The sequence below is a fragment of the Marmota marmota genome, unplaced genomic scaffold, assembly GCF_001458135.2.
Source record: "Marmota marmota marmota unplaced genomic scaffold, marMar, whole genome shotgun sequence".
Classification (NCBI taxonomy): Eukaryota; Metazoa; Chordata; class Mammalia; order Rodentia; family Sciuridae; genus Marmota; species Marmota marmota.
The window spans coordinates 372,063-396,294 of NW_026000109.1; the positions used below are offsets into that span (position 1 = coordinate 372,063).

At 42.3% G+C, this 24,232-nt stretch overlaps 1 protein-coding gene across 1 annotated transcript; it reads right to left on the reverse strand.

Annotated features, from left to right (window-relative positions):
* Positions 1 to 3,824: 3,824 nt before the first annotated feature.
* On the reverse strand, positions 3,825 to 24,232 carry LOC107160067 (protein lifeguard 1). The gene is made up of 9 exons (XM_015506733.2): positions 23,965 to 24,232; positions 17,932 to 18,010; positions 16,745 to 16,798; positions 15,956 to 16,046; positions 12,566 to 12,603; positions 12,393 to 12,480; positions 9,139 to 9,228; positions 7,313 to 7,360; positions 3,825 to 4,340 (listed from the first exon to the last, which is right to left on the reverse strand). The coding sequence occupies exons 1-9, from the start codon at positions 24,230 to 24,232 to the stop codon at positions 4,188 to 4,190; spliced, it is 909 nt and encodes a 302-aa protein (XP_015362219.1). The 3' UTR covers positions 3,825 to 4,187.

The following is a 24,232-nucleotide window of genomic DNA, read 5'->3' on the forward strand; positions in this document are numbered from 1 at the left end:
TGGGTTTTATAGAATATGTAACTTAAACACTTCTATGAATTCTCCACTGGCCAGTAGTCTTCCATTATGCTTCTATGGACATCTTGAGTTGATTTACAGATCTGCTATACATCACTGGATTTGGGGCCACTTCTAATATGTTCAAATTGTGGACTGTACTCTCAAAAGATGAATTACTATTATTGAAAGCAAATCAATTTACCCACTCATTTAATAGACTGACCTTAATAGCTGTATGTTGCTTAGAGCCTGTACTAAATGCACAAGTCAAAAGACTGTCTCAGGGCTGGGGTTGTGGCTCAGTAGTAGAGCGCTTGCCTCTCATGCATGGAACACTGGGTTCAATCCTCAGCAACACATAAACAAATAAAACAAAGGTATTGTGTTCATCTACAACTAAAAAAAAAATTTTTTTTTAAAGTCACACAGCCAGGTATGGTAGCGCAGGCCCCTGATCCCAGCAGCTCAGGAGGCTGAGGGAGGAGGATCACGAGTTCAAAGCCAGGTTCAGCAACTGGGAGGCACTAAGCAACTCACTGAGATCCTTTCTCTAAATAAAATACAAAATAGGGCTGAGGATGTGGCTCTGTGCTTGTGAGTGGCCCTTGAGTTCAAACCTCGGTAACGGAGGGGAAAAAAAAAAAAAAGACTGTCAAAGAAGCATTAGGCTTTTAACCACTGAGCCACATCCCCAGCCCTATTTTGTATTTTATTTAGAGAAGGGTCTCACTGAGTTGCTTAGCGTCTCAGCCTCCCAAGCGGCTAGGTTTACATGCGTGCACCACTGCACCTGGTTTAGGGCTTCTTTTAATCAAGTCCCCGTTTCTACTGGCACATACAGTTGGCTCCCACATTAGGCTGCGCGTGGTTGGGAACATTGCTGAGATAGCGGAAATGCCCGGTGCTGTGCTGGGACAGCAGAAGCTCAAGAAAGCAAGTAGCCTATTATATGCTTGAAGGTTTTCTTGATACCCAAGAGGATATGCAAAACATCAAGCTTCCCAATTGCATTTACTTTCTTGTATGAAATTAATTCACTGTGACTTCAATACCAAAGGCTTTGGCAGATGCATACACAGTAATGTTTGTTTAAATATCTAGACCCACGACCTTTGGAGGATGCTACAGAATTTTTTTCCGAGTGGCTTTAGGTCTACTTGTTCACATTTCAGAATTGAATCCCAAATTCCAAAACTTTCTGATGATAGTAATAACAGATTGCAAAACACAATAGGAAACTCTACTAGAGTCCCTTCTGAGAGTCACTATAACCAGAAAATAGTAAGACAGGGTGAATTTGAAACAAGAAAAAGGTAAGTGTCTGGGACTGTGAATAGTGCTTGCACCGACTCGAATGTCTTCCTTGAGATCTTTAGATTCAGTTAAATCACAGCCTTATTTCAGTACTTGTGATAGAGGAGAAAAGAGTAATCACAGAGCTCTCTGGCTGACCTTCACGTGCACAGCCCATGGCAGCCGGATCAAACCTCCAGTGCAAAGCCCTGCCCTCAGCCTGTCCAAGGCCATCCCGTCCTCCTATCCCTACTCTGGTTGACTTTTCCCAATTTCTAGCACCTTCATTTTTCTTCTGTCCTCAAACGTTTTCTCCCTATCCTGAAAAAAATCCCTCCTGAAAAATCAAGTAACAAAAGCACAACTTTCACCTGCCCCTGCTATTTCTCCTCTCCCTGCAGGTGAACCTGGCAGACATTTCTCAGGGCTTTGACCTTTTGTTTCACATCAGCCATTCCTGCCCTGAAATCTGGGCTCTTTCCAGTCTGGTCGTGGGCAAATCCACGGGCCTTATTCTTAGTTTTATTGTGCTTGACCTTTTAAAAAAAAAATGACTCAATATCTTTCTTTTTGTGGTGCTAAGGATCGAACCCAGGGCCTCATGCTTGCTAAGCGAGCACTCTACCACTGAGCCACACCCTAGTCCTGTGCTTGACCTTTTGATGATAGAAAGCCTCTAAATTAATGGTAGCTGTAAATTAATGATAGCTGTGCTGTTCCAGCACCTCCCTTGGATCTCTGGTTGGCCTTCAAAATGCTATGCCATCGCTGTTCTTATGTTTTACTGTCCAACACCCTTCTTCTTCCTTCTATCTCTGAATTTTGGCATTCTCACCATTGGTTTTTTTGGGCTCTCCTTCCTTCTCATTCCTGGCAGTTGCATCTGATCTCACAACCTCAGTTCTCACCAAACTCTGATGGCCTCCTATTTTGAATCTCTAGCCCTGAGCTCCTGCTCCCCAAACAGCCAAGTTAACATTCCCTCTGTTTCTACATGTTGAAATTATTTTTCACCTTGCCTCATAACACCCCAAGCCATTTCCTACTTTCTTGAGATGGCCTTATTTTAGTGACAATTACCCACAGTAAAAACTAGGACATTCCTCATGTCCCCTGCACTGCAGATCCACCCTATCGGACATGAACTTGTCCATTTTCTGGATCATACATCGTTAGCTCATTCTACCCTGAGTTCTGTTGTTAGTGCCTTCAGCCTAGGTTACTGCAGTAGCCCTTGCTCCACCCCCTTCCTCTCCAATAGCTCCTTCTCTACCTTCACCCACCCACCATGACCAGGCTCATTCCCCTAAAGCAGTGTCTTCACCAGGACACTACAATCAAAACCTGATGTAACACTATAAAGCCTGAAATCCTCCAGCCTTTGAGAATTACTTGAGGTCCTTCTGACACCACCATCCTCTACATAAATTTTTTTCTGTAGCTCCTCCCCCAGACCTCCTGAAGTCCACCAGGAGCCCACCTGCTCACTGCCTTTGTTCATGCCACAGCCTTGCGCTCTTCCTGCTGGGGGAGCAACAAAGCCTGGCTGGCCCAGGGCCTGCAAGTTGTGAGAATCCAGGAGGGACATCAAGATCTGTATGGCCTATGACCTTCTGGAACATAAACTGGTTGTATAAGATATCTATAAATAAAAAGGTTATGGACTTCATTTTTAATGTACCTAGAGCTTGAGTTTTGCAAAATAAAAAGACTTTGGGAGATTAGTTGCATGATAATTTAAATAAACTTGATGCTATTAAACTGTATACTTAAAGTGGATAAGGAAGTAAATTTTATTTATATTTTGTCACAATTAAACACACAAATTAAGTTTAAAACATAGGACTTCGTAGGAAACCAGTTGTCCCACGCAATCAGAGGAATGGTCTCTGAGTCAAGCCCAGAACTACAGGCATGATGGTGACAAGAGCAGCTATGCTCTGACCTGAGCCTTTTGTGGACAGTAACTTGAAGTGGATTCTCTTTCAATCCCACTTGTAGATGTTATTCTCTCCCATCTGACTGGAGTCCAGGATAAAGGCAGAGTTCTTTGATTTGTTTGTGTGTTTATTTTTTGGTACTGGGGATTGCATTCACGGGTGCTTTACCATGAGCCACATCCCCAATCCTTTTTTAAGTTGCTTAGGGCCTCATTAAATTGCTGAGGTTGGCCTCAAACTTGCAATCTTCCTACCTCTTTCTCCCAGGTCTCTGGGATTACAAGCCTGTGTCACTGCACCCAGCTTTTTGGTTCATCTTACTGTAAAATAAGAAGATACATTGCTGGGCGCAGTGACACACACCTGTAATCCCAGCAACATGAGAAGCTGAGGCAGGAACATGGCAAGTTTGAGGCCAGCCTCAGCAACTTAGCAAGACCCTGTCTCTAAAAAAAAAAAAAAAAGGGTGGGGGAGTTCTAGGGGTATAGCTCAGTGGCAGAGCATCCCTGGGTTTAATCCTCAGTACTGCAAAATAATACACCAACATATTCCCACAAAATGCTCACATCAAGAGTAAAGAAAGAAGCAACTTTAAATTTCTGTAATCCATTTTATTCATGTAGAGAGATGTGTACAGAAATGGTGCCTGGAAAACTTGAACAAAATAATGGGCATCTTACAAATATTTTAAGTATGATACTCATTTCTTTGAATTTATAAAAATCTGAAATGTCCTCCAAAAGTTTTGCTATGTGACAGTGGAACTAAAAGTAAGAAGAATAGCAACAGCTACCTTTAAATGCTTAACTTTGACAAACAAAAATGTTCTTAAATATTGTTTTTTTAAATAAAAGGGTTTAGGAAGTGGTAACCTTTGCGTGTCTGAGCCTGGCAACACGTCACAAGTGTCCCTCCTTCCTGCTTCTCAGCACAAGCTAGCCTTGGCTGGACCACTACCGTCCCAGTCCAATCAGTTGCAAAATAAAAAGGAAGAGGTTGATGATATCCAAGTAGATGTTCAGGGCAGCAAAAACGTATTCTTCTGGGTCCAGGTCAGAGTGGTGATGACGCCCTCCCACCATGAGCTGCACATCCATCACCAGGTACTTAAAGGAAAGGAAGAAGAATTAGCTACTTCAATCGTACCTGTCTATCAAACCAAATGTCCTAAATGCTCTAGAAAAAAAGCTATTTTACCTATGGCACAAAAATACTCTAGAAAGTCAGTTTTGGGCTGAATATATTACTCTTTCGGCATCAATCATTCATGAAGTCCCCAAGTTTATACTCTATAAAACCAAGTGCCTTATCTTCCTGAAGCCTGTGGGACCAGATCTGAGCCAAATCCAAAATCTTTGTACCTTTGGTTACTTATGTGGACCCAGTGGACAAAGTAGACACAGAGATTAAACTACCAAATGCCTTCTATTCATGATTTCCTTCCATGTCCTTGCTAAACAAATAATCAAAGAGCTTCCCAAACACTTGATTCACACAGTAAAAATAAATCTGAATTCATGGAGCTTTGGGTAACAGCAAACCTTGCCACTGGGGATGGTTTAGTAATTAATGGTGCTTGTATATCCAAAATAGAAAGAGGAAGAGAGGGGACTCCCATGTGATTAAGGCATTCCCTAAAGAAAGGTTTTCGTTCAGCTGCAGTAGGTAAAATTATCAGGTCTTAAAAAATGTCAAGATTTTTTTAAAAGTCACCGTGCCTCTCTCATTTTTGTGTTTGCTGCAAAGTGAGCAGTTACTTATATCCAGAATCTAGGCCAAATCTCCAACATTGAAAGTAAAGAGAATCCTTGGAGTTTTAAAGATTTTTTTTTTTTTTTAAGGGCTGGGGTTGTGCCTCAGAGGTAGAGTGCTTGCCTAGCATGCATGGGGCACTGAGTTCCATCCTCAGCACCACATAAAGATAAAATAAAGATATTGTGTCCACCTATAACTATAAAATTTTTAAAGATTTTTTAAAAGATAGATTTGAGAGCAATATTCACTTCAGTGAAACCTTTCCCAAGGAGTCCAGGAGGAAGAGGGGGGAGAGGGGAAATGGAGGGGAGGAACAGGATGAGTTATTGGCTACTTCCTGGGCAGCCTCACACCAGGTTTATGGCAGGTGCTATCTCACGTAGTGTGGGAACAACCCAGTGGCGGTGGGCCAGATTTCACTGAGTCTTGGTTATATTAGTGCATCTCTGAGGGAGATGCCAGAGCAGGTGTCTCACCTGAAGTGCTCAGTCCCTTAGCCCTTTATCCCTAGGTCTCATCTGAGCACCTTTGGAAGGAAAAACAGCTAGAGTGGCCCATCCTTCCAATTCTCCCAGGATTTTTAGGTGGCCTTGGAAACACTTCAGTCCTAGACAAACTGGGACACTTCATCACTCAAAAGGAGCTGAGCATTCATCTCTCATCCTGGAGCCCTAACTCCTTTGCAGAAGTGCTTTTCTCTCTTTCTTCCATCCAAAAAACCCTGAATTTATCTTGATCTTCTTACAAGAGGGGATTATGGAGTCTTAATGATTCTGCAGGCATGAACTGGTTGGTTAGGAGTGTGGATTCTCAGGAGAGGTCATGTGTTCGAGGGCAGACAGGAAAGTGGGGGAGGAAGATGAGCAGAGATCCAGCTGCTCAGCCTCCTCCAAGGAGACCAGGGCTCAAGATCCCATTGAAGACACAGCCAACACACAGGGAAGCCCCAGCTAGGATTCAGACTCCCACTCCCAGGAGCATTTGGAAGTGTGGTACCCTGCCTCACTCCCTATCACAACTCTGATGGTTAAAACACACACACTCAGTTTTCTCCTCCAGCTGTATGTCTGGTGTTGAGTGACCACCCTAAGCCTACAAGAGGTTTTGCTCTGCCTGCATGTAGGAAACAGAACATCAGTATATTTTACATGGAAACAAACTGCCCCAAATGGGCCATAAGAGACACCACAGCAAGCACCAACACACAAAGGCTGAGCACATGGGAGCATAGGAGGATGGGCACAGATCAATTCCTATTACAAGAAAAGAAATGAGAAAACTGCAATGTGTGTCCTGAACTTTAATCCCTGGGTGTAAACTTTTCCAACATTTAAAAGATACGACAAAATTCCAACAACAACAGCAAAAAGACAAATGATAAACCAAAACATGGATGGTTTTAAAACTTGTTGATAATATATGGGATTCATTTTACCATTCCCTCTACTTCTGATTATATCTGGAAATTTCCAAAATAGAAAAAACCTAATGAATGAGATGTACCTCAATTGTTGAGTGCTTGCTCCATATGCATGAGGCCCTGGATATCAGCCCCAGCACTGCAAAAAAAATAATAAATAAAATAATAAGAAAATCCCTGAAAGAAGTGACAAGATAAAAGTGATGGAAAAACCTGGCAGCCCTGAAAAAGAGTGAGCTTGACCTAGGTCTGCCAGTATATGGAGACCATCGCGTCTAAGTGAAAAGGCCAAAGCAGAACATTATATATAGTGTGTCCATAGTACTGCAAGAGGAAATGGTGCTCATGTGGCAAAAAAAAATTCTGAAAGGATTCCCAGAAATTACTTACAGTGGTACCTCTGAGGACCAGGGAATCAGAGAGAGATCTTATCATTTTGTAGTCTTCTATGTTGTTTGCATTTTAAAACAAATGCATGTAATACCTTTTAAATCAAATATTCCTTGAAATAATTGTGAAGATATGAAGCAAGAGACAGGTCAAAATGGAAGGAAAATTTTCCAGATGCATTGACAGTGACCCTGGCCAGTCCCCATGAAAAGTCCATGTTATGCAAGAATAGAAAAGAGACTGATCTAAGAGAGAAAATGAAATCACACCCTGCTACCATAAGTACCGAGGCTTATAAATAACCCTTTGTTCTCTTCTTACATATTGACTCTTTGAGGAAAAGCAATGTTTTTGTGGACTGGGAAGGACCATCAACTCTCCTGGGGGTGATGGTTTTAAATATGACCTTATAAGAGGCAGCAAGTTGCCCAAGGGTTTCTAGTGAATTACTCACTCCACGTGAGTAGCACAGACAGCACGTTCTTCAGCAAGGAGAGGGAGAGACGGACTTACCATGGAGAAGAGCACGGTTCCGAGTCCAGCATACAGCACATGCAGCCACTGCGGAGAGAAAGAAAACAGTTGTAGCTTAAGAACAAGACTTTGGAATAACCAAAGGGATTTGCTTAGGTCACCGCTGATGGGTAAGGACCCAATATCAACAAGAAAGTCGAACAGAGTCAACAGCATCCACTCAATTCCAGTAAATAAGCAAAAGAAAACCAACCTCACACATGCCAAATAATTTTCCATGAGTAAATGCTGAATGTCTCATGCATGGCAGGGCAAGGAGAATGTGTTGGACATGTTCTGCTTTTGCCTCATCCACACATCTACATGTGTGAGGCTCTAGAGAATCCACCCTCCCTAGCTAAAGGCTGTGATGAGAGGTGGAAGACACCCACTGTGGAGACAGTGACTCTGCCAAGTGGTCAAGAAATTCTGCTCTGTAACTGGGCTTAGCAGATGTGCCAGTCAGAAATCAATTCCCCGTCTAGAGGGATCCAAGCAGCACAGGCCGTTGTCATCAGCCAGGGCTGGAGATCCGCTACACAAGTAGAGCTGGTCGGTCATGCCAGCCCCAGAGAGGAAGGCAGAGTTTGTGTTCCTGCAAACCCAGCTCTTCTTCCCACCTAGGAGTTCCATGAGATTCTCCAGGTCATTGCCTTAAGCTAGTCTGAATGGGATATGTTCCTCGCAGCCAAGACACTCCTGACCAGAATATGGAACTAGTCTAAACACCCAAGGTTTGACTCCTGGGAAGAGGACAAGGCAGAGGTGTACAACCCTGAGAACAATATGTCAAACTCTGCAGCCGGAGAGAGCTGGGCCTGGGAGGGGTGGGCAAGTGCACTCTGCTGGCCCGCAAGGTTCATGGTGCAGAAGGGAGACTGGCAATAGGTGACACTATCTGGAGGCCACAAGAGTTCCAGACTGTTCTTTTCAAGAATGTGCTAAGAGTTCAATGTGCCTAGGTCTGACAGATAGCAAGATCTCAATGAATATATTAAAGGAAAAAAATCTGGACTGGGACAAGGAGCCTCCTCTCGGCTGCTATTGGGACATGTCAGAGGGGACTCTCTCTTCCATACTCCTTCCTTCAAACAGGCTACACCTGTACACAGGAGAAGACAGCTCCTGCCAGTAGCTTTACCTCAAGACCCTCTTGGGGAAGGCCAACAACAGTATAGAGTAGGCTCAGTATTCGCAGACTCCATCCCCTGCCCACAGTACCACCCAGTGATGTCAGTGTGGCTGTCAATAGGACAGACCTCAGGGACCTTCAGCTCCCAGGAGGGGAGCACAGTGACCTTGAGGCTGCTGGGCCGTGCAACTTACACCAGTTTGTCTTAGGCATTGGCCCGTCATTGGCTGGGAACAGCAGGGCCCTTCCTGGGAGGTAGGGGATGAAGGCCTTGTGTCCCCCAGACCACACCACATCTAGAATGTTCTGCCCAAACTCCCTTTGTTCTCCTGCCCGTGGGACCATTTATGCTGGCTGGTCCGACAGCTCTCCCACCCTGCATCAGCGCCCTCCTTCCCTTTTTCTCGCTTGGACATTTCTCATCTGAAAATCCTGGCATGCTCCCAACTCCACGTCTGCTCTCAGAGGACCCAGACTGACACAGTCAGCCCTACCTACATCCATCCTCTTTCTTTTTAATTTTTTTTAGTTGTTGGTGGACCTTTATTTTCTTCATTTATTTATATACAGTGCTGAGAATTGAACCCAGAGCCTCACACGGGTTAGGCCAGCGCTCTACCACTGAGCCACCCACCCCTCAGCCCTCCACCCGTCAGAACAGCTCTCTGACATTTCCAAACGGGAGCCCACTTACATATGATCGTACGAAGATTAAGAGAATTCCATAGATTACAAGTACGAAGAGGAAAACGAACAGCATTCCGTTTAGCAAGGTAAAATCCCACTGGGGAAACACAACAGCTCAGTTATCGTCTGCAAGGGATTTCTGGGGGTTCAGAGATTCATTTTTAACCCCATAGACAATTTGCCCTGACCAGTTCAGAAAACCATGGAAACCCATTAGTGCCAACCACTGAAAAATGCTACATAAAAAGTGTCATATTGACTGGGATTTCCTTCTGGAGGGAGAAAAAGGAAGGAGCATGAATGAAATGATAGAAGTCAAGAGTTGGTGATCCCTAAAACTGTAGGTGATAAGTAACATGGGGTTCACTATGCCATTCTATTTTTATATTTATATGAAATTTCCCCTAGTAAAAAGGGTTCACTGGAAAAATGATGTGAATTTATGTGGATAGTAGTATCATGATTATTCACATTTTTAAGAATATATGCATAGAAAACATTATGGAATGAAATATACCAAGATATCAACTGGGAATCTTTTTCATGTTTAAATGCATATATTTTAATGAAGATATATACTAAGTTTTCAAAAATTGCTGTTCTTTTTTAATTTTGAAATTGATTAATGCGACTTTTCTTATTTTTGTCTTTATAAACCAGCTTAGGCTGATCAGGGGCTTTTTTAAAAAATTTTTTTTGTAGTTGTAGATGGACAGAATGTCTTTATTTTATGTATCTATAGTGCTAAGGCTCACACCCAGTGCCTCACACATGCTAGGAAAGCATACTGCCACTGAGCTATAGCCCAAGCCCCCCTTTCTTTTCTTTTTTTTTTTTTTTAAAGAAAAGGGATAACATACTCATCTTCTGCCTGGGGGAGGAAATAAATTATGCAGCAAAAGAAGAGCCTCAATTTCCAAAATATCCTAAGTATTTTCTTGCATTACCCCTCTTGCCCCCTACCCTGGAAATGCCCAGAGAATAATCTAAAGCACTGGTTCCCTAAGTGTGGGTCCCAGACCTGCAGCATCCATTAGCACCACCTGGGAAGTGCTGGACAGGCCCCACCTCAGACCTGCTGACTCAACAACCTTGGGGCAGGGGACTGGCAATGTCTCAACAGGCCCTCCAGGGGATTGGGAGTAACTTTGTCTAGAACTGTACCTTCAATAAGACAACCACTAGCTACCTGTGGCTGCTATACACCTGAAATGTGGCCAGTCCAAAATGAAATATGCTCTAAGTATAAAATACACACTAGATTTTGAATTTTAACTCTCAAAAAGAATGTTAAACATTCATATTTCTGTTATGTGGATTGCATGTTGAAATAGTGACATTTCCTATATATGGGCTTAAATAAAATATATTGAAACTAGTTTCCTTTCTTTTTTTTTCCCATATTGTTTATTGGTGCAGTGTACTTTTATACAATGGGGGGTCACCTGTTTCTTTTCACTTTTTAAATGTGTTACTAGGAAATTTAAGACTGTCTTATTATATAACTTGGATGGTGTCTGACGGCATACTCCTCTTGACCAGAGGATCTACAGAGTAGTCAACTTGGCTCGTAACAGTGACACCTTAGGCCTGGTCCTCGTTAGTGGAAAGGAAGACAACTGGGGTGAGGTTAATTCAGATGGGGAGCCCTGTTGGCTCTGAACAGACCTGAGATCAACAGGTGCTAAGTCACACCAGTGGGGGACTTTCAGCTCTAGAGACCCACAGAGAGCACAGCAACCCTGGGATCCAGGTGCCCATCATTCAGGAACAACGATGGGTCATGGCATCTCTGCCCCCTACCCTCTCCTGGGCCAGTGCCAAGAGCTCACAAGAGCCATACCCTCACCCTAAATTCCCAGACTCCATTTTAGAGAGTAAAGAAGGAAAAACCGGAAGTGGTACAAATGGTACTGTGGCCAGGCATGGTGGCACATGCCTGTAATCCCAGCAGCTTGGCCAGCCTCAGCAACAGTGAGGTGCTAAGCAACTCTGGGAGACCCTGTCTCTAAATAAAATACAAAATAGGGCTGGGGATGTGGCTCAGTGGTCAAGTGCCCATGAGTTCAATCCCAGGTACCCTCCCCGCACACACACATACAAAAAAGTATTCTGGCATTTTAGAATATTTTTTAAAAATATTTTTTTTAGTTTTAAGTGGCCACAATATCTTTATTTTATATTTTTATGTGGTGCTGAGGATCAAACTCAGTGCCTCAAGCATGCTAGGCAAGCCCTCTACCACTAAGCTACAACTCCAGCTCCTAGAGGGTTTTAAATGGTTAAATGAAGTTATGCTTTCCTTGGTGGCCCACCTCACTCACCTCAGGAGGGCATATCTGTTTACAAAGACGCTGGTTTCTGCAAATGGCCAGTTTTGACATGGCAAATATCACGCTGATAATGAATTAACACTTCTAATACATTTTGACCAAATATTTTAGCAGGCCTTTCTGCCTCTCTGTTGCTTCTTCCTTTTTCTTCCAGAAAAAGCTAAAATTCTTCATGTATATAAGACACTCCCTACCATGCCAAACGATTGGAGAAAAACACTTCTAAGTTATTGAACTAAGACAAATCCATCATTTGCCAAAAGAAGGTCGCCAGAGCTAAAGAAAGGGCTGCTGGAAATATCTCACCAACTCCAGGAGCATTTCAGGGCTGCAGAGACTGATGTCATACTTTAAAAAGAACAGTCCTGGATTACATAACCTTCTCCGGGTAATCTTGGCACTTTCGATCCCTGATGAACTGTAAACTTTTTGAATTTTAAACTCCTTTATTAGAGTCAGGGCCCCAGCAGGGAACAGTTAGTTGGCACACTCAAATAGGATGTTTTGAGGAGCATTTGTTTGTGAAAATACTATCCACGGGGAAAGCACAAGTGGGTCTAGGCTAGGAGCCAGAGAGAGAGCTAGTGCCACTTCTAGGCTCAAAGGGAAGAGCACAGGGAGCCTAGAAGTCTGTGTTGGGTTGGCCACCTCTGGACAATGAATTTTTTTGTAAGAAACTCGACTGTGCTAAGAGGGACTGGTCCAGAGGTTGCCATGGGAATAAGTCCCTCTCTCCTCCCTGCCTCCCATCTCCAGCTGGGGATCCACTGGTCCAAGTCCATGGAAAGCCCAAAGACAAGAGGGCCATGGTGGGGAGACCCACAGGACCTCAGAGCTCAGGCGCCAGGTGCAGAAACAGGTCAGGAGGGACAAAGGAACACTCCCAGTACACCCCCTTAGGACAGAAATCTGTTCCAATTATACGTACTTTTGTTTGTAGAGCAAATATAGTGAGTGCTAATGTCACCAGAGTGGTTGCTGCTGTGGCCCACAACACTTCCTCCGCATTATAGAAACTAAAACCAGAGACTGCAATTACTGTTCTCATACATTCAAGGAAAGGCACACACAATAATAAGGAAATATGTATCGAAGACTTACACTGATATGGTTCCAAGCAGCAGACCTTGAAGAAGTGTCTAAAAAAAAAAAAATTCACAATAAATCAGAAGCCTGCTTTTCAAGGCATGAGGCTGAGAACCAGAATCCACAGGCGGTGCTTTGAAGTGTGTGCTCTGGACAGGGTCTAAGGAGCAAGCAAGAGAGTACACGACCCTGGTGCTCAGAGCTATGGGGCGAGTGTGGGAAATCAACAGTATAACCAACCGTTTCTGTCACAGTCTTCCTAGGACTAACAAGAGGAAGCCGTTTACCAGTGCAAGTTTCTTAAAACACAATAGTATATTTAACATATCCAGTGAATTAAATACGTACTAATTACGAATGTGGAAACCAAGTACGTGCATGTATATACACGAATGTGCCTCAGTAAAGCTCACTGTTCTGTATAATTAATACTATTCCCTGATAAAAGAACATTTTTAAAGTTTATTTGTGGATTCTGTTGTCATTAATTGAATGGGGCCATCCACACAGTCTTGTAACACTATCAGATCAGGATATGTTCTCTCGATGAATGCTTCACCCAGAGTGTGGGTATGGACCCTTTCCAAAGGATCTGTGATCATAAATAGGCTCTTCAAACCCCAGACCTGGGGTGAGAACCCAGACCTTCCCAGTGCCAGGAGATGGAACTGGGGAGCAGTTCCTGGCATTGTGGCACTGAGTCTGTAGGCGCTAACCCTGGGAGGAAGGAGGAAGGCTGCACTGGAGAGTTCCCACCACCCAAAGGGAGCCGAGGCTGGCGGGGCCAAGAGCTAGCAGGCAGTCAAGTTGGAGGATGAGAGCAAGGACGGCACCACAGATGTGTCAGGCTCAGACGACGGCCCGCAGTGGTGGTGGGACTAACATTCCTCAGGCTGCTGAACGCTCAGTCAGAGCAAACCCGAGGATGTGGAAGATCCACGGAAAGAGCCAGGAAAGGGTCCTTCTGTCTCAGGGAACAAAAAGGAGGGTGCAACTTGACAAGTCTGAGGGCTTCCTGGCTTTGGCTTTGAACTTGAGCCAACAGGATCAGAGGCTGGAAAAGAACTGGAGCCTCAAAGTCCTGGGTTACCTGTCTGGCTCTCCCAGGCCCAGGCTCTGCCTGATTCTCTACTTTGATAAACTTGCCCAAGTAGGCTATCTCTGTTTCCATTACAGGAACCAGGCATTTACTTACTCCATGAACACACAATATTGTAATCATACGCTTGCCTCCCACCTTCCTCACAAGATGCTTCCTCCCTCTTCTCCTAACTCAATTGTTTCATTGCAGCATATTAAAGGTGTGTGTGTGTGTGTGTGTGTGTGTGTGTGTGTGTGTGTGTGTAGAGCTGCGGGGTGAGGGGCAGAGAGAAGGAAAGGAAGAGGAACAAATCGGCTGTAGACTCAAACCTGTCTGATGACTTCAAGAGCTCAGAATATGGGCTCCAGGGGTCAAGGTTTCATGGGACAAAAAGTATCTTCCATGAGTATGTTTTCCTGTTTTCTTTCAACTCCTTTTTCAAAATGGTTTTACCCCTATACTTCCTAACACTTGGGCAAGATATTAACCCTAGAAAATACAGCTAATTCTTTCCCCCTCTACAATATATCTTCTCTTCAGCTGTTACTTGCTTTGAGAACAAAACCTCAGCAAGAACAGCTTCTCTGGAGACCAACAGCTCTTATCTGTCTCCTCTTGTAATATGCATTGAAACCATTTGAAATGTTAAAAGGAAAAATTCAAACATTTCTAGGAAACTTGCCCTCTCCTCTCAGCTTCAGAATCCCATAGCTTCCTAAACCTGACTCGATGCCCTGCCCACTCTCAGGTGCTTTCTGTGCTGCCAGGGCAGGCACCGGGACACCCTGCTTGCCAACCTGCGCAACGAGCCGTGTATCCATGCCAACCCAGGGAGGCTCCTCGATGCTCTCACAGCAGAGGAAATGCCTGACTGCGGGCAGCAGACAGCCAGTCTTCTCCAACCTCAAGAGGAAGCTATTCCTCCTGGGTGCTACTTGATATAGAATGCTGAGACTGACATCCTTGGTCATGGGTCCTTGTTTGCTTTGACCACCAGGAGATGCAGAACCAAAGCTAGGATCCCTACACCCAGGAGTACAGGAGTTAGTGCATCTTGCACATCAATCAAACCACTGTGTTTATTTTCCTATTTTTTTTCCTCAACATCTTATCTTGCACATATTTGCATAAGCTACCTCAAATCTGATTTGGAACCAGATAAGGAATAAACTTACTTACCAATTGGTAAGTAAATTTTCTTATGCAAGGATGGTCAACACTGCATGGAAGAAAACTCAAAGACTCAAAAAGAGAATCATGTGCTGACTCTATTCCTGAATCACACTGGGATGGTTCTGGATTTTCCCAAGAGGAGCAAAACACGATAGCAATTACTACACTTGAGTTCCTGAGAGACCAAAGCTTCCAGAAGGTTCTCACCTTCTGGGCCTGATGGTTCTGTTATGTGAGAGTCAGGGTTGGGGAAATAATTCTTAGATGCTGCTAAGTCCCTGGGAGCTTAGTCTTGGGATGGGATGGGGGTAATGATAGGAATTCAGATTCTATTCAGGGTTAGGAAATCTAGGCACTCAGGTAGCTGTTGAGAGCTGGATCCATCCTGGGGTCTTTCTGTTCTGAGCAGAAGAGAAAGTAACTGGCTACAAGAAAGGGAGCCACATAGTTTCATGTGACCTAGAGTGGTACAGAATGACTGAAAAGCAGGTGTAAAGAGGTTCTGTCAAAAGTGGGGTCAAGTCACCCCAGAGAGGCTCTGGGGAACCAGGAACCAAAGTGAAGATAATGAGCACGAGAAGCCCTCAGACTCCCAACTCTCGGGCGCTGGAAAAGTTCTCCTGAACTGAGAAGAAAGTTCTGGAACTGGGAACAACCTAAGCTCAGAGATGGCTTCTGCTCCCAGAGGGACTGGAACTAGAAAAAAAAACACACACACACACTTTACAAAAATAAAGAAAATGACATTTCTTAATCATGAGTTTGTGAACTAGATAAGAAACCACCTTCCAGAACAAAATGTGCTTATTGTGCCTGACAGAGATCCCGGGACAATCAAGTTACCTGTTCTTGAAATGCAGCCCTGACTCATGAGAGGGTTCCCCAGGTAGCCTTATCAGAGCTCAGCTTGCCAGTGGGAAGGAGTAGCTTAGGAGTCCAAACTCTCTAACTTGCTAAAGGGGTGTGGATACTACCTCGGAGGTAAGTTTACTACCTCATTACAACCAGAATTTCTCTCAAGAGTATTCCACAGATAATCCCTACGTGCATTACTCCACAAGAAGAGTCTCCACAAGAAAAGGCAATGAATTTAATATGGCAACTAAAATATATTTCAGAGGTGAGCTAGAGCACGTGCAAAGTTTACTTACAAAGAATCCCAGGAGAATGTAATTTGCAGGCACCTGACGGCGGAGATTCCCACAGCAAGCAAGTATAATTAGTACAACAAAAAATGCTGGGCTGCAGGATAATGTAAAACCCAGTGTTATTTACATCCAGTGATTATATTATATGATATATACAGACAGATATGCAGACTATATCATTAAATGACATTATCTGATAAGAATTATAAAATTATAAAAATGATATTTCCTTTCTCTCTTCCTCTCTGCCTTTAAATTTTTTTTCATTGCCATCTGAAGTTAGCTTGTGGGGTATTTGTATCTTTTTATTTTAAAAATAATTATAGATTCACAGCAAATTGCAAAGAGACCAAAAGGTCCTATGAAACCTACATTCAATTTCCTCTAATGATTGCAATTTATATATTTATAATGTAATATTAAAACCAGTAATTTGACATTGATATGGTGTGTCTATCTAGTTCTTTGACATAGAACTATGACACAAATCTACGTGTAAATACAAGTAACCACCATCAGGATCAAAGTTCAGAGCTATTCTATCAATGACACATCAACAAAGACTTCTCTGGTGTTACCCACCCCCTTTCTTGTGACACACACACACACACACACACACACACACACACACACACCCCTCAATCCTGACTGGTGGCAAGCACTCATTTGTTTGGTTTCCATCTATATAATTTCGAGAAGGTTATACCTTTATTACCTCATTTTGAATAGTAGTAGAACCTCAGTCAATAGCTAGTAGAAAAACAAGATTTTATTAAAGTTGAGGATACTTACAAGAGTGCATAGGTGAACCAGGGGTTTGAACGTACCCACGTTTTTAAACCTTTCCTAGTTAAGAAAAAAAATTGATATAGTTTTACATGACAAATGGTACATTCTGTTAACTGATGTCATATTTAAGCAGAAATAAACACTATCATGAAAAGAATGGCGGGAACCCACAATGATTAGTAATGACGGATAGGGATAAAACTGTGGAGTTTTGCCTAGCACAGGTGAGGCACTGGGTTCAATTCTCATGCATCACATATAAAAATAAATTTAAAAATAAAGGTCCATTTACAACTAAAAAAAAAGTTAAAAACTGGCTTTTTGTTTGTTTTTCTGTTTTTTGCTTTGTTTTTTGGTACTAGGGATTTAACCCAGTGATGTTTTACCACTGAGCCACATGCCCAGTCCCCCCCCCCCATTTTTTTTTTAAATTTTGAGACAGGGTCTCACTAAGTTGCTTAGGGCCTCCCTAAGTTGCTGAGGCTGGCCATGAACTTGCAATCATCCTCCTGCCTCAGCCTCCTGAGTCACTGGGATTATAGACATGTACCACTGCACCTGGCTGGAAACATTTTTCTTAAAAGAGAAATAGGCTAGAGATATAGCTCAGAGCAATGCTCTGCATGAGTTAGGTCCTGAGTTCCATCCCCAGCACCAAGGAGAACAAAGATGCATTTATAAAAAAGGCAGGTTTTTTCTAAGTGGTAAATCAAACTTAAATAAATGCAAACACCTAGTGAAGTTCTTTAATTTAAAAAGTACTGAGGTTGATATGCATACAAGGTAAAATAAATCAATTCATCTATTTCATAAGTTCAGATTTGCATAGGATGCACACTTAATCAGTAATAGGTCATAGTCTCTCAAATATTTAATTCCAGCCTCCAAGTTCTCACCTTTTTCCTGTATCCAGTTTAATCTGTGAAAATAGGGCAAGGTAAACAGTACCCAAAATAACAGGAAGAAAAACGTTCTTGCATTAAGAAGGAGGTTAAAGTAGAATTCTAGAAATCTACCACCACCTTGGTCTAGGAATTGCTTCAGAAAAACAAACCTGTAGAAATATCATCTCCAATGAATAATTAAGAAAAAATATAATTTTTAAATGATCAAAATTAAAAAGAGTTGATTCAATGAGAATTAATGTGAACAACTTAACATTTTATGCTACACCAGTGATAAAGACTTACCAGAAAATAAACATGCTGATAATTGTCGCAGTGACCAACAACTGGGCTGACAGGAGAAGGAACACTTTCACAATGAAAGCTGAGAAGACAGAAACATTATTTTAGTGACACAAATATTCCAAAGTAAAAATACAAATGTAATTACCTAATTTTGATACTTAGTGAAGTTTTCCTTTGATTTTTTATAATGTCATTGTATTTTTTATACCTTTATTTTTTTAATATTTTTTTATTTGTTGATAGACCTTTATTTTTTTGTGTATTTATATGTGGTGCTGAGGCTGGAACCCAATGCCTCATTCATGCTAGGCAAGCGCTCTACCACTGAGCCCCAGCCCCAGCCCCTTCCTTTGATTTCTTGAGAATGAAAGAGGTAGTGACAGCTAATTTCCAGTCAGCAAATGCAATAACAAAAACAAATACAACTCTGCAGAGCCTTTAAAGAGTATTTAATCAAAGCTGGACACAGTGACACATGTCTGTAGTCCCAGAGCTTGGAAGGCTGAGGCAGGACGATCCCTAGAGCCCAGGAGTTCCAGATCAGGCTGGACAACATAGCAAGAGTCGGTCCCGAGTACAAACAACAACAACGGAAAATAATTTCAACCAATTGTTAATTATGCTTTATTGGAGACCTTAGAGTTTATCTATAGAAACCCAAATTTTCACAAACTCAGGGATTTAATTCTTTATTAGGCACTCTCCATCTTCCTTAGGACCAAAAAATGATCTGAAAGTCTCGGGATGTGGCAGATCCCTCCTAGGGATCCAGCTACTCCCCTGGACAGAATGGACAAGAGCAACAGCTCAGGGGCTACAAGTGAACAGGATATTTACTCTTCTGGAGGTGGCCCTGGGCTGCAGAGTTTTCAGAGATCCCCAGCCACTGATCTCTCCAACCTGACTGCCATTAGCAACCCCCTTCCCTCCTATTTATAAAAGCAGAAACTAAATAACCTGGTGAATTATGTCAGATCAGAGAGTTCCAAGTGAGTGACAGCAAAGTATAGTATGCCAGCATCTCTTTTTGCTCACTTTTTAAAATATTTTTTAGTTGTTGATAGACCTTTATTTTATTTATTTATTTTTATGTGGTGCTGAGACTCAAACCCAGTGCCTCACGCGTACTAGGCAAGCGCTCTACCACTGAGCCACAACTCTAACCCCTCTTTTTACTTACTTTCTACTGCACAGGTAGAAAACATGACACTGGCAATGACAATTTTCTTTTTTGTGTGGCTTTATCTCAATTTAAAAGGAAAAAAAATGAAATAATGCTATTTAGAGTGAACTCAAAGGACGGTCAACTCTGTCCTTTTGCTGGGCAGTTTCTATTCTCGAAAGCGTGACAACAGAGGAGAGGGACAAAGCTTTCTTAATCAAAATACAAGAACATACATATCCAATTGTGTGCTGCCTTCACTAAAATATTCCTTTATCTAAAGTTAATTTGGCATCTATTGTATAGCGGGGACTGTGAGAGAATAAATAATAAATGTGGCCCAGAATCATAATAATAGACCCATAGCTCAATGAAATAGAGAGTTGAGAGTCCAGAAATAAACCCTTGCTTTTATAGTCAATTGATTTTTTTAACAAATGTGCCAGAACAATTCAATGAGGGGCAAGAATAATCTTTTCAACAAATGGATCTGGGACCACTGGATATATATGTACAAAAGGAGGAATTGGGACCTTTTCCTCATGCCACAACACAAAGATTAACTAAAAATTATATCCTAGGCATAAACATAAGAGATAAACTCTTAAAAAAACAAAGGCAGAAGACTTCATGAGCATCAATTAGGTAATGAATTCTTAAATATGACTCCTAATGCACAAGAAGAAAAAAAAAAAACGGGTAAATTGGATTTTCATCCAAGTAAAGGCTTTGTGCTTCCAATGACATCATCAAGAAGGTGAAATAACTCACAAGGGTTTTCTGACAAAGGACTTTCTTTTTTCTTTTTTTAAAAATATTTTTAGTTTTGGGCTGGGGATGTGGCTCAAGCAGTAGCACACTTGCTTGGCATGCGCAGGGTGCTGGGTTCGATCCTCAACACCACATAAAAATTAAATAAAGTTATAAAAAAATTTTAGTTTTTGATGACGCAATACCTTTATTCTATTTATTTATTTTTATGTGGTGCTGAGGATTGAATCCAGTGCCTCACACGTGCTAGGCAGGCGCTCTACCACTAAGCTACAACCCCAGCCCCAGGACTTTCTGATTAGGGACTTGTTCTACAGTCCATGAGGAACTCTTGTAATTCAATAACAAGGAGACAAATGACATAACTAAATACAGGCAAAGCTTGGGCAGCAGCCTCCCACACTGACTGCCTGGCCACGAGACTCACTTTGACCAATGAGACATTTGCATGTGATGCAAACAGGCTTGGACAGCTTGCCTATCGGAGTGTGTCCTCAGTACACCTCTTCTTGGGACCCACATGGCTAGAAGCTCAAGCCACAAGAAGTCAGCCAACACCCAACACCAACTTCCAGGCATGTCAGGGAGACATGACAGGCATAGCAGTCTCAGCCATTGACCAATTATGAGAGCGCAAGATTACTGACTGAGCCCTGGCAAACCCTAGAATCATGAGAGAGAAAGAAAATGGTGGGTTTACAAAAACAGAGAGAGTGGCAATGGCTTTGAATCTTATTCTCCAAAGAAGACATTTGGATGACCAATTGAGCATGTGAAAAAGCACAAATCAAAACTCCAATGAGATACCATTTCACACACACCAGAATGACTATGATCAGAAAAAAGTTGGCAAGGATGTGGAGAAATGGAAACCTTCATATATTGATGGTTGGAATGTAAAATGTCAGTTTATATTTTATAAACTGTTTATAACAGTTTGGAAGTTTCTAGGTAAAGTTTCTAGGTACACAAGAGAAGTTGAAAGGATGCTCACACAACAGCAAAGGTGGATTGCAGCATTGGTGGTAATAACCAAATAGTGAAATAGCTCAAATCTCTGTCAACTGATGCATGGTTAAACAAAATGTGTTATATCCAGGTAATGGATTACTACACGGCCATAAAAAGAAATGAAGTAGAGACACATACTACAACATGGTTGAGCCTTGAAACCATTATGCTAAGTGAAAGAAGGAAATCACTAACCACCACATGCTGTGCAACCCCCATTTGTATGAATCGCCCAGTAGAGGCAAATCCATGGGGACAGAAAGCAGATTCGTAGGAAATAACCACTAATGAGTAAAAGATTTCTTTTTGAAGTGTTAAATATGTTCTTAAATTGATTGTGATGATGCCTACATAACTATATAACAACCATTGAGGTATACCCTTAAAAGTAGTAAATTCAAACATCTGTAAATTATATCACCATTCAGCCACTTTAAAAATTTTTAGTCTAGGGCTGGGGTTGTAGCTCAGTGGTAGAGAGCTTGCCTACCACATGTGAGGCCCTGGGTTCAATCCCCAGCACTACATAAAACTGAAATAAAGATATTGTGTCCACCTACAACTAAAAAATAAATACTTAAAAACAATTTTTAGTCCATGGGGCTGGGGTTGTAGCTCAGTGGCGGAGCACTCCTAGTTTCAAACACCATTGAAAAAAATTGTAGTCCTCATCCCCATAACTCTTAATCCATTACCTTACTCACCCTACCCCCTTCCTTTTTCCATAGCACTTTCATCTTCTTATATACTACATGATTTTTTAAAAAGAGGGAAGTGCCCAGACTTCTTCAGAAGAAGCGGATACAAGTAACTAACTCTAACGCTGGTGAGGAGGCTTTTGCCTACTTTTCAATGACACCTCCTTAAGCCTCATTTCCACATCTGTAGGGCAATCAACTTGGTTTACAGGTTGCTGTAAGAACTAAATGCAGTCACATTTCCCTTGCAAGACACCCTGAGGGCCTGGCATCTGTGGCAGAGGCGGCTGTTGCTAGAGGCGCCCACTCCCGCTGCCTTCCTCACTATCTGACCCAGATCTTGGTAAGGGCAGCAATGAACCCAACTGAACCAGGACAGAGAGAGGTGGCCATGCAACACAGACAGGCCAGTGACAGGCCACTGTAAACTCCTGCGGCTTCTGAGGCAGCCTCGGGAAGAGGTCAGGTGAGCTGATTCAGGACACCTCTCTGTGAATGGCGTCCCCTTGGAGCCGTCCGGGCAGCTGCCCTCCCTTGTCCCCTTGTTTGTCTTTGTCCCTTTGCCTTTTCTCTTTTCTTCCTGATGGGTGAGAGCTCCAGGAGGTACCTTTCTAGTCACAGGCTGGAGGGTGTGGGTCACAGGGTGACAGTGGTGGGATTCAAAGCTCACAGTCCACCTGCCACTTGTCCAGGCCTGGGAAGGCTTAAGGGTGACACAGTGGCCAGCAGGGACCTGAGACATTAGCTTCAAACCTTTGAATAGCATATTTCAGGAAAGAAGAAAAAAAAATCTCATTTAAGTCTCAGGTTTTTAGGTCTCTCTTACTAGTTGCTGAATGTATTCCTGACTTACAGAGAATATTTAGGACATCTAATGAATATCTTTTGAAACTTAATATTATGTTATCACTTGGAACGTGGGGAGAACATTTTGTAGTTAATGACTAATTCTCATTTCTTTAAAAGGCCAAAAGTTGTTCGCCACATGTATATTATGAATTTCTGAATCTCCTGGACAACTTGGGTGTAGTCTACCATTGCAGTACTCTATCCTATGTCATGATACAGCGTGAGTAGTAAAAGCTAATAGAATAATAATTAAAAAATCTCTCTGACAAGCAACACTGTGGAAATACTTTAAAAGAATGTTTGCCAAGGTAAGTGCTAGTAAGTGGTTGTACTGCAATTGTTCAGGAAACAATGATAAGAAAAAACCATGTCTCTCCATGTTCAGTACTGATGCTACCTCTGCTGTGCTTTGTTTTGTGTCTGAGGTGCTAGGTAGCGAACCCAGGGCCTCGCATGTGCTAGGCAACTGCTGTACTCACTGAGCTACACCCTCAGCCCTTGCTGCAACTTTTTTCCCTTTACTTTTAGAATATTTTCAACTACAGTTGGTTGACTCCATCTATGTGGAATCCCCAGATATGGAGAGTCAGTACTTATAAGAAATGAGGTAAGAATAGGAAAGCAGTTGTTGAACTAAGGGGGTAGCTGAATCCTCACTGCTGAAATCATTGATTTATTCTTTGATATGAAAAATAAATGTCAGTTAAAGAGCTAGCTTTATTTTGTGATACAGTCAATTGTGGAAACAAACTGACTTCAAGTTCTTCAAGTTGAAAAGAGAGGGAAGGAGAGCAAGAGAGAGGGTAGGAGGAGGAAAGAAAGGAAGCAGAAAGAAAAGGAAGGTAGGCTAAAAGTTCAGCCGCATTTGCCTAATTAGCATAATCCTCAGAATGCACTATTTGGGGGGCTTTGAAAAGTTAATAGGATATACAGTGATTTTTCTTCTGGGTAGATACCCCAAAGAACTGAAAACAAGTGCCTGAAAAGATTTCAGTACTACTATATTCACGGCAGCATTATTCACAATAGGCGAAAGGTGGGAACACTATGTGTCCATCAGTGCATGGACGGATGAGCAAAATATAACAGACACATACAATAAAATAGCATCTAGAATTGAAAAGGGAGGAAATTCTGACATATGCTACAACATAGGTAAACATCAGGTGAAATAAGGGAAGCAGGTCAGTCCTCAGAGACACATGCTGCATGATTCTCCTCGTGTCAGTTACTTAGAGTGGTCACATTCCTAAAGACAGAAAGTAAAATGGTGGTTGCCACAAGCTGCAGGGAGGCAGAACAAAGAATTATAACAATGGATACTGAATTTGACTTTTGTGAGGGGCAAAAGTCATATGAATGGATGGTGGTGAAACTTGCACAGTGTTTGGAATGTATTTAAAGTTTTAAAATGTTTTAGTAGCAACTTTTTAAGCTATATATATTTACTAAAATTTTAAAAATACATTTTCAAGAGAGAGAGAGAGAGAGAGAGAGCGCATTTGCTCTTCTTTTCCAAAAAGGTAATTTCTGTCTTCTCACCTCTGCGGACAGCAGCGTCTGAGAATGCGGTGGTTGTGACTGTACTGCTGTCAGCTGGGGTTGGCTCATCTGAAATTTGTACCACATAGGTATGTGCGCGATCAGTAGCCTTGGGGTGTGGACTCCCTTGGGTTTCCTGGACCCCAGGTGAAGGTGTAGATTTGGGGGGCTGGCCAGATTGAGATTGGGCCCTTTTATCTGCTGCTTTCCGAATCAGATGTTGATCTCCAGAATTAAAGTCTATTGGCTCACTGATCTCCAAGTCCAT

Bases quoted from the DNA above. Each gene is read 5' to 3' on its own strand.
- LOC107160067 (XM_015506733.2), bottom strand. From the start codon at position 24,232: ATGGACTTGGAGATCAGTGAGCCAATAGACTTTAATTCTGGAGATCAA. The intron at 18,011-23,964 runs GTGAGAAGACAG...CTGTCTTCTCAG, and splicing joins AGACGCTGCTGTCCGCAGAG to CTTTCATTGTGAAAGTGTTC. The intron at 16,799-17,931 runs GTAAGTCTTTAT...TTTCTTAACTAG, and splicing joins ATCAGCATGTTTATTTTCTG to GAAAGGTTTAAAAACGTGGG.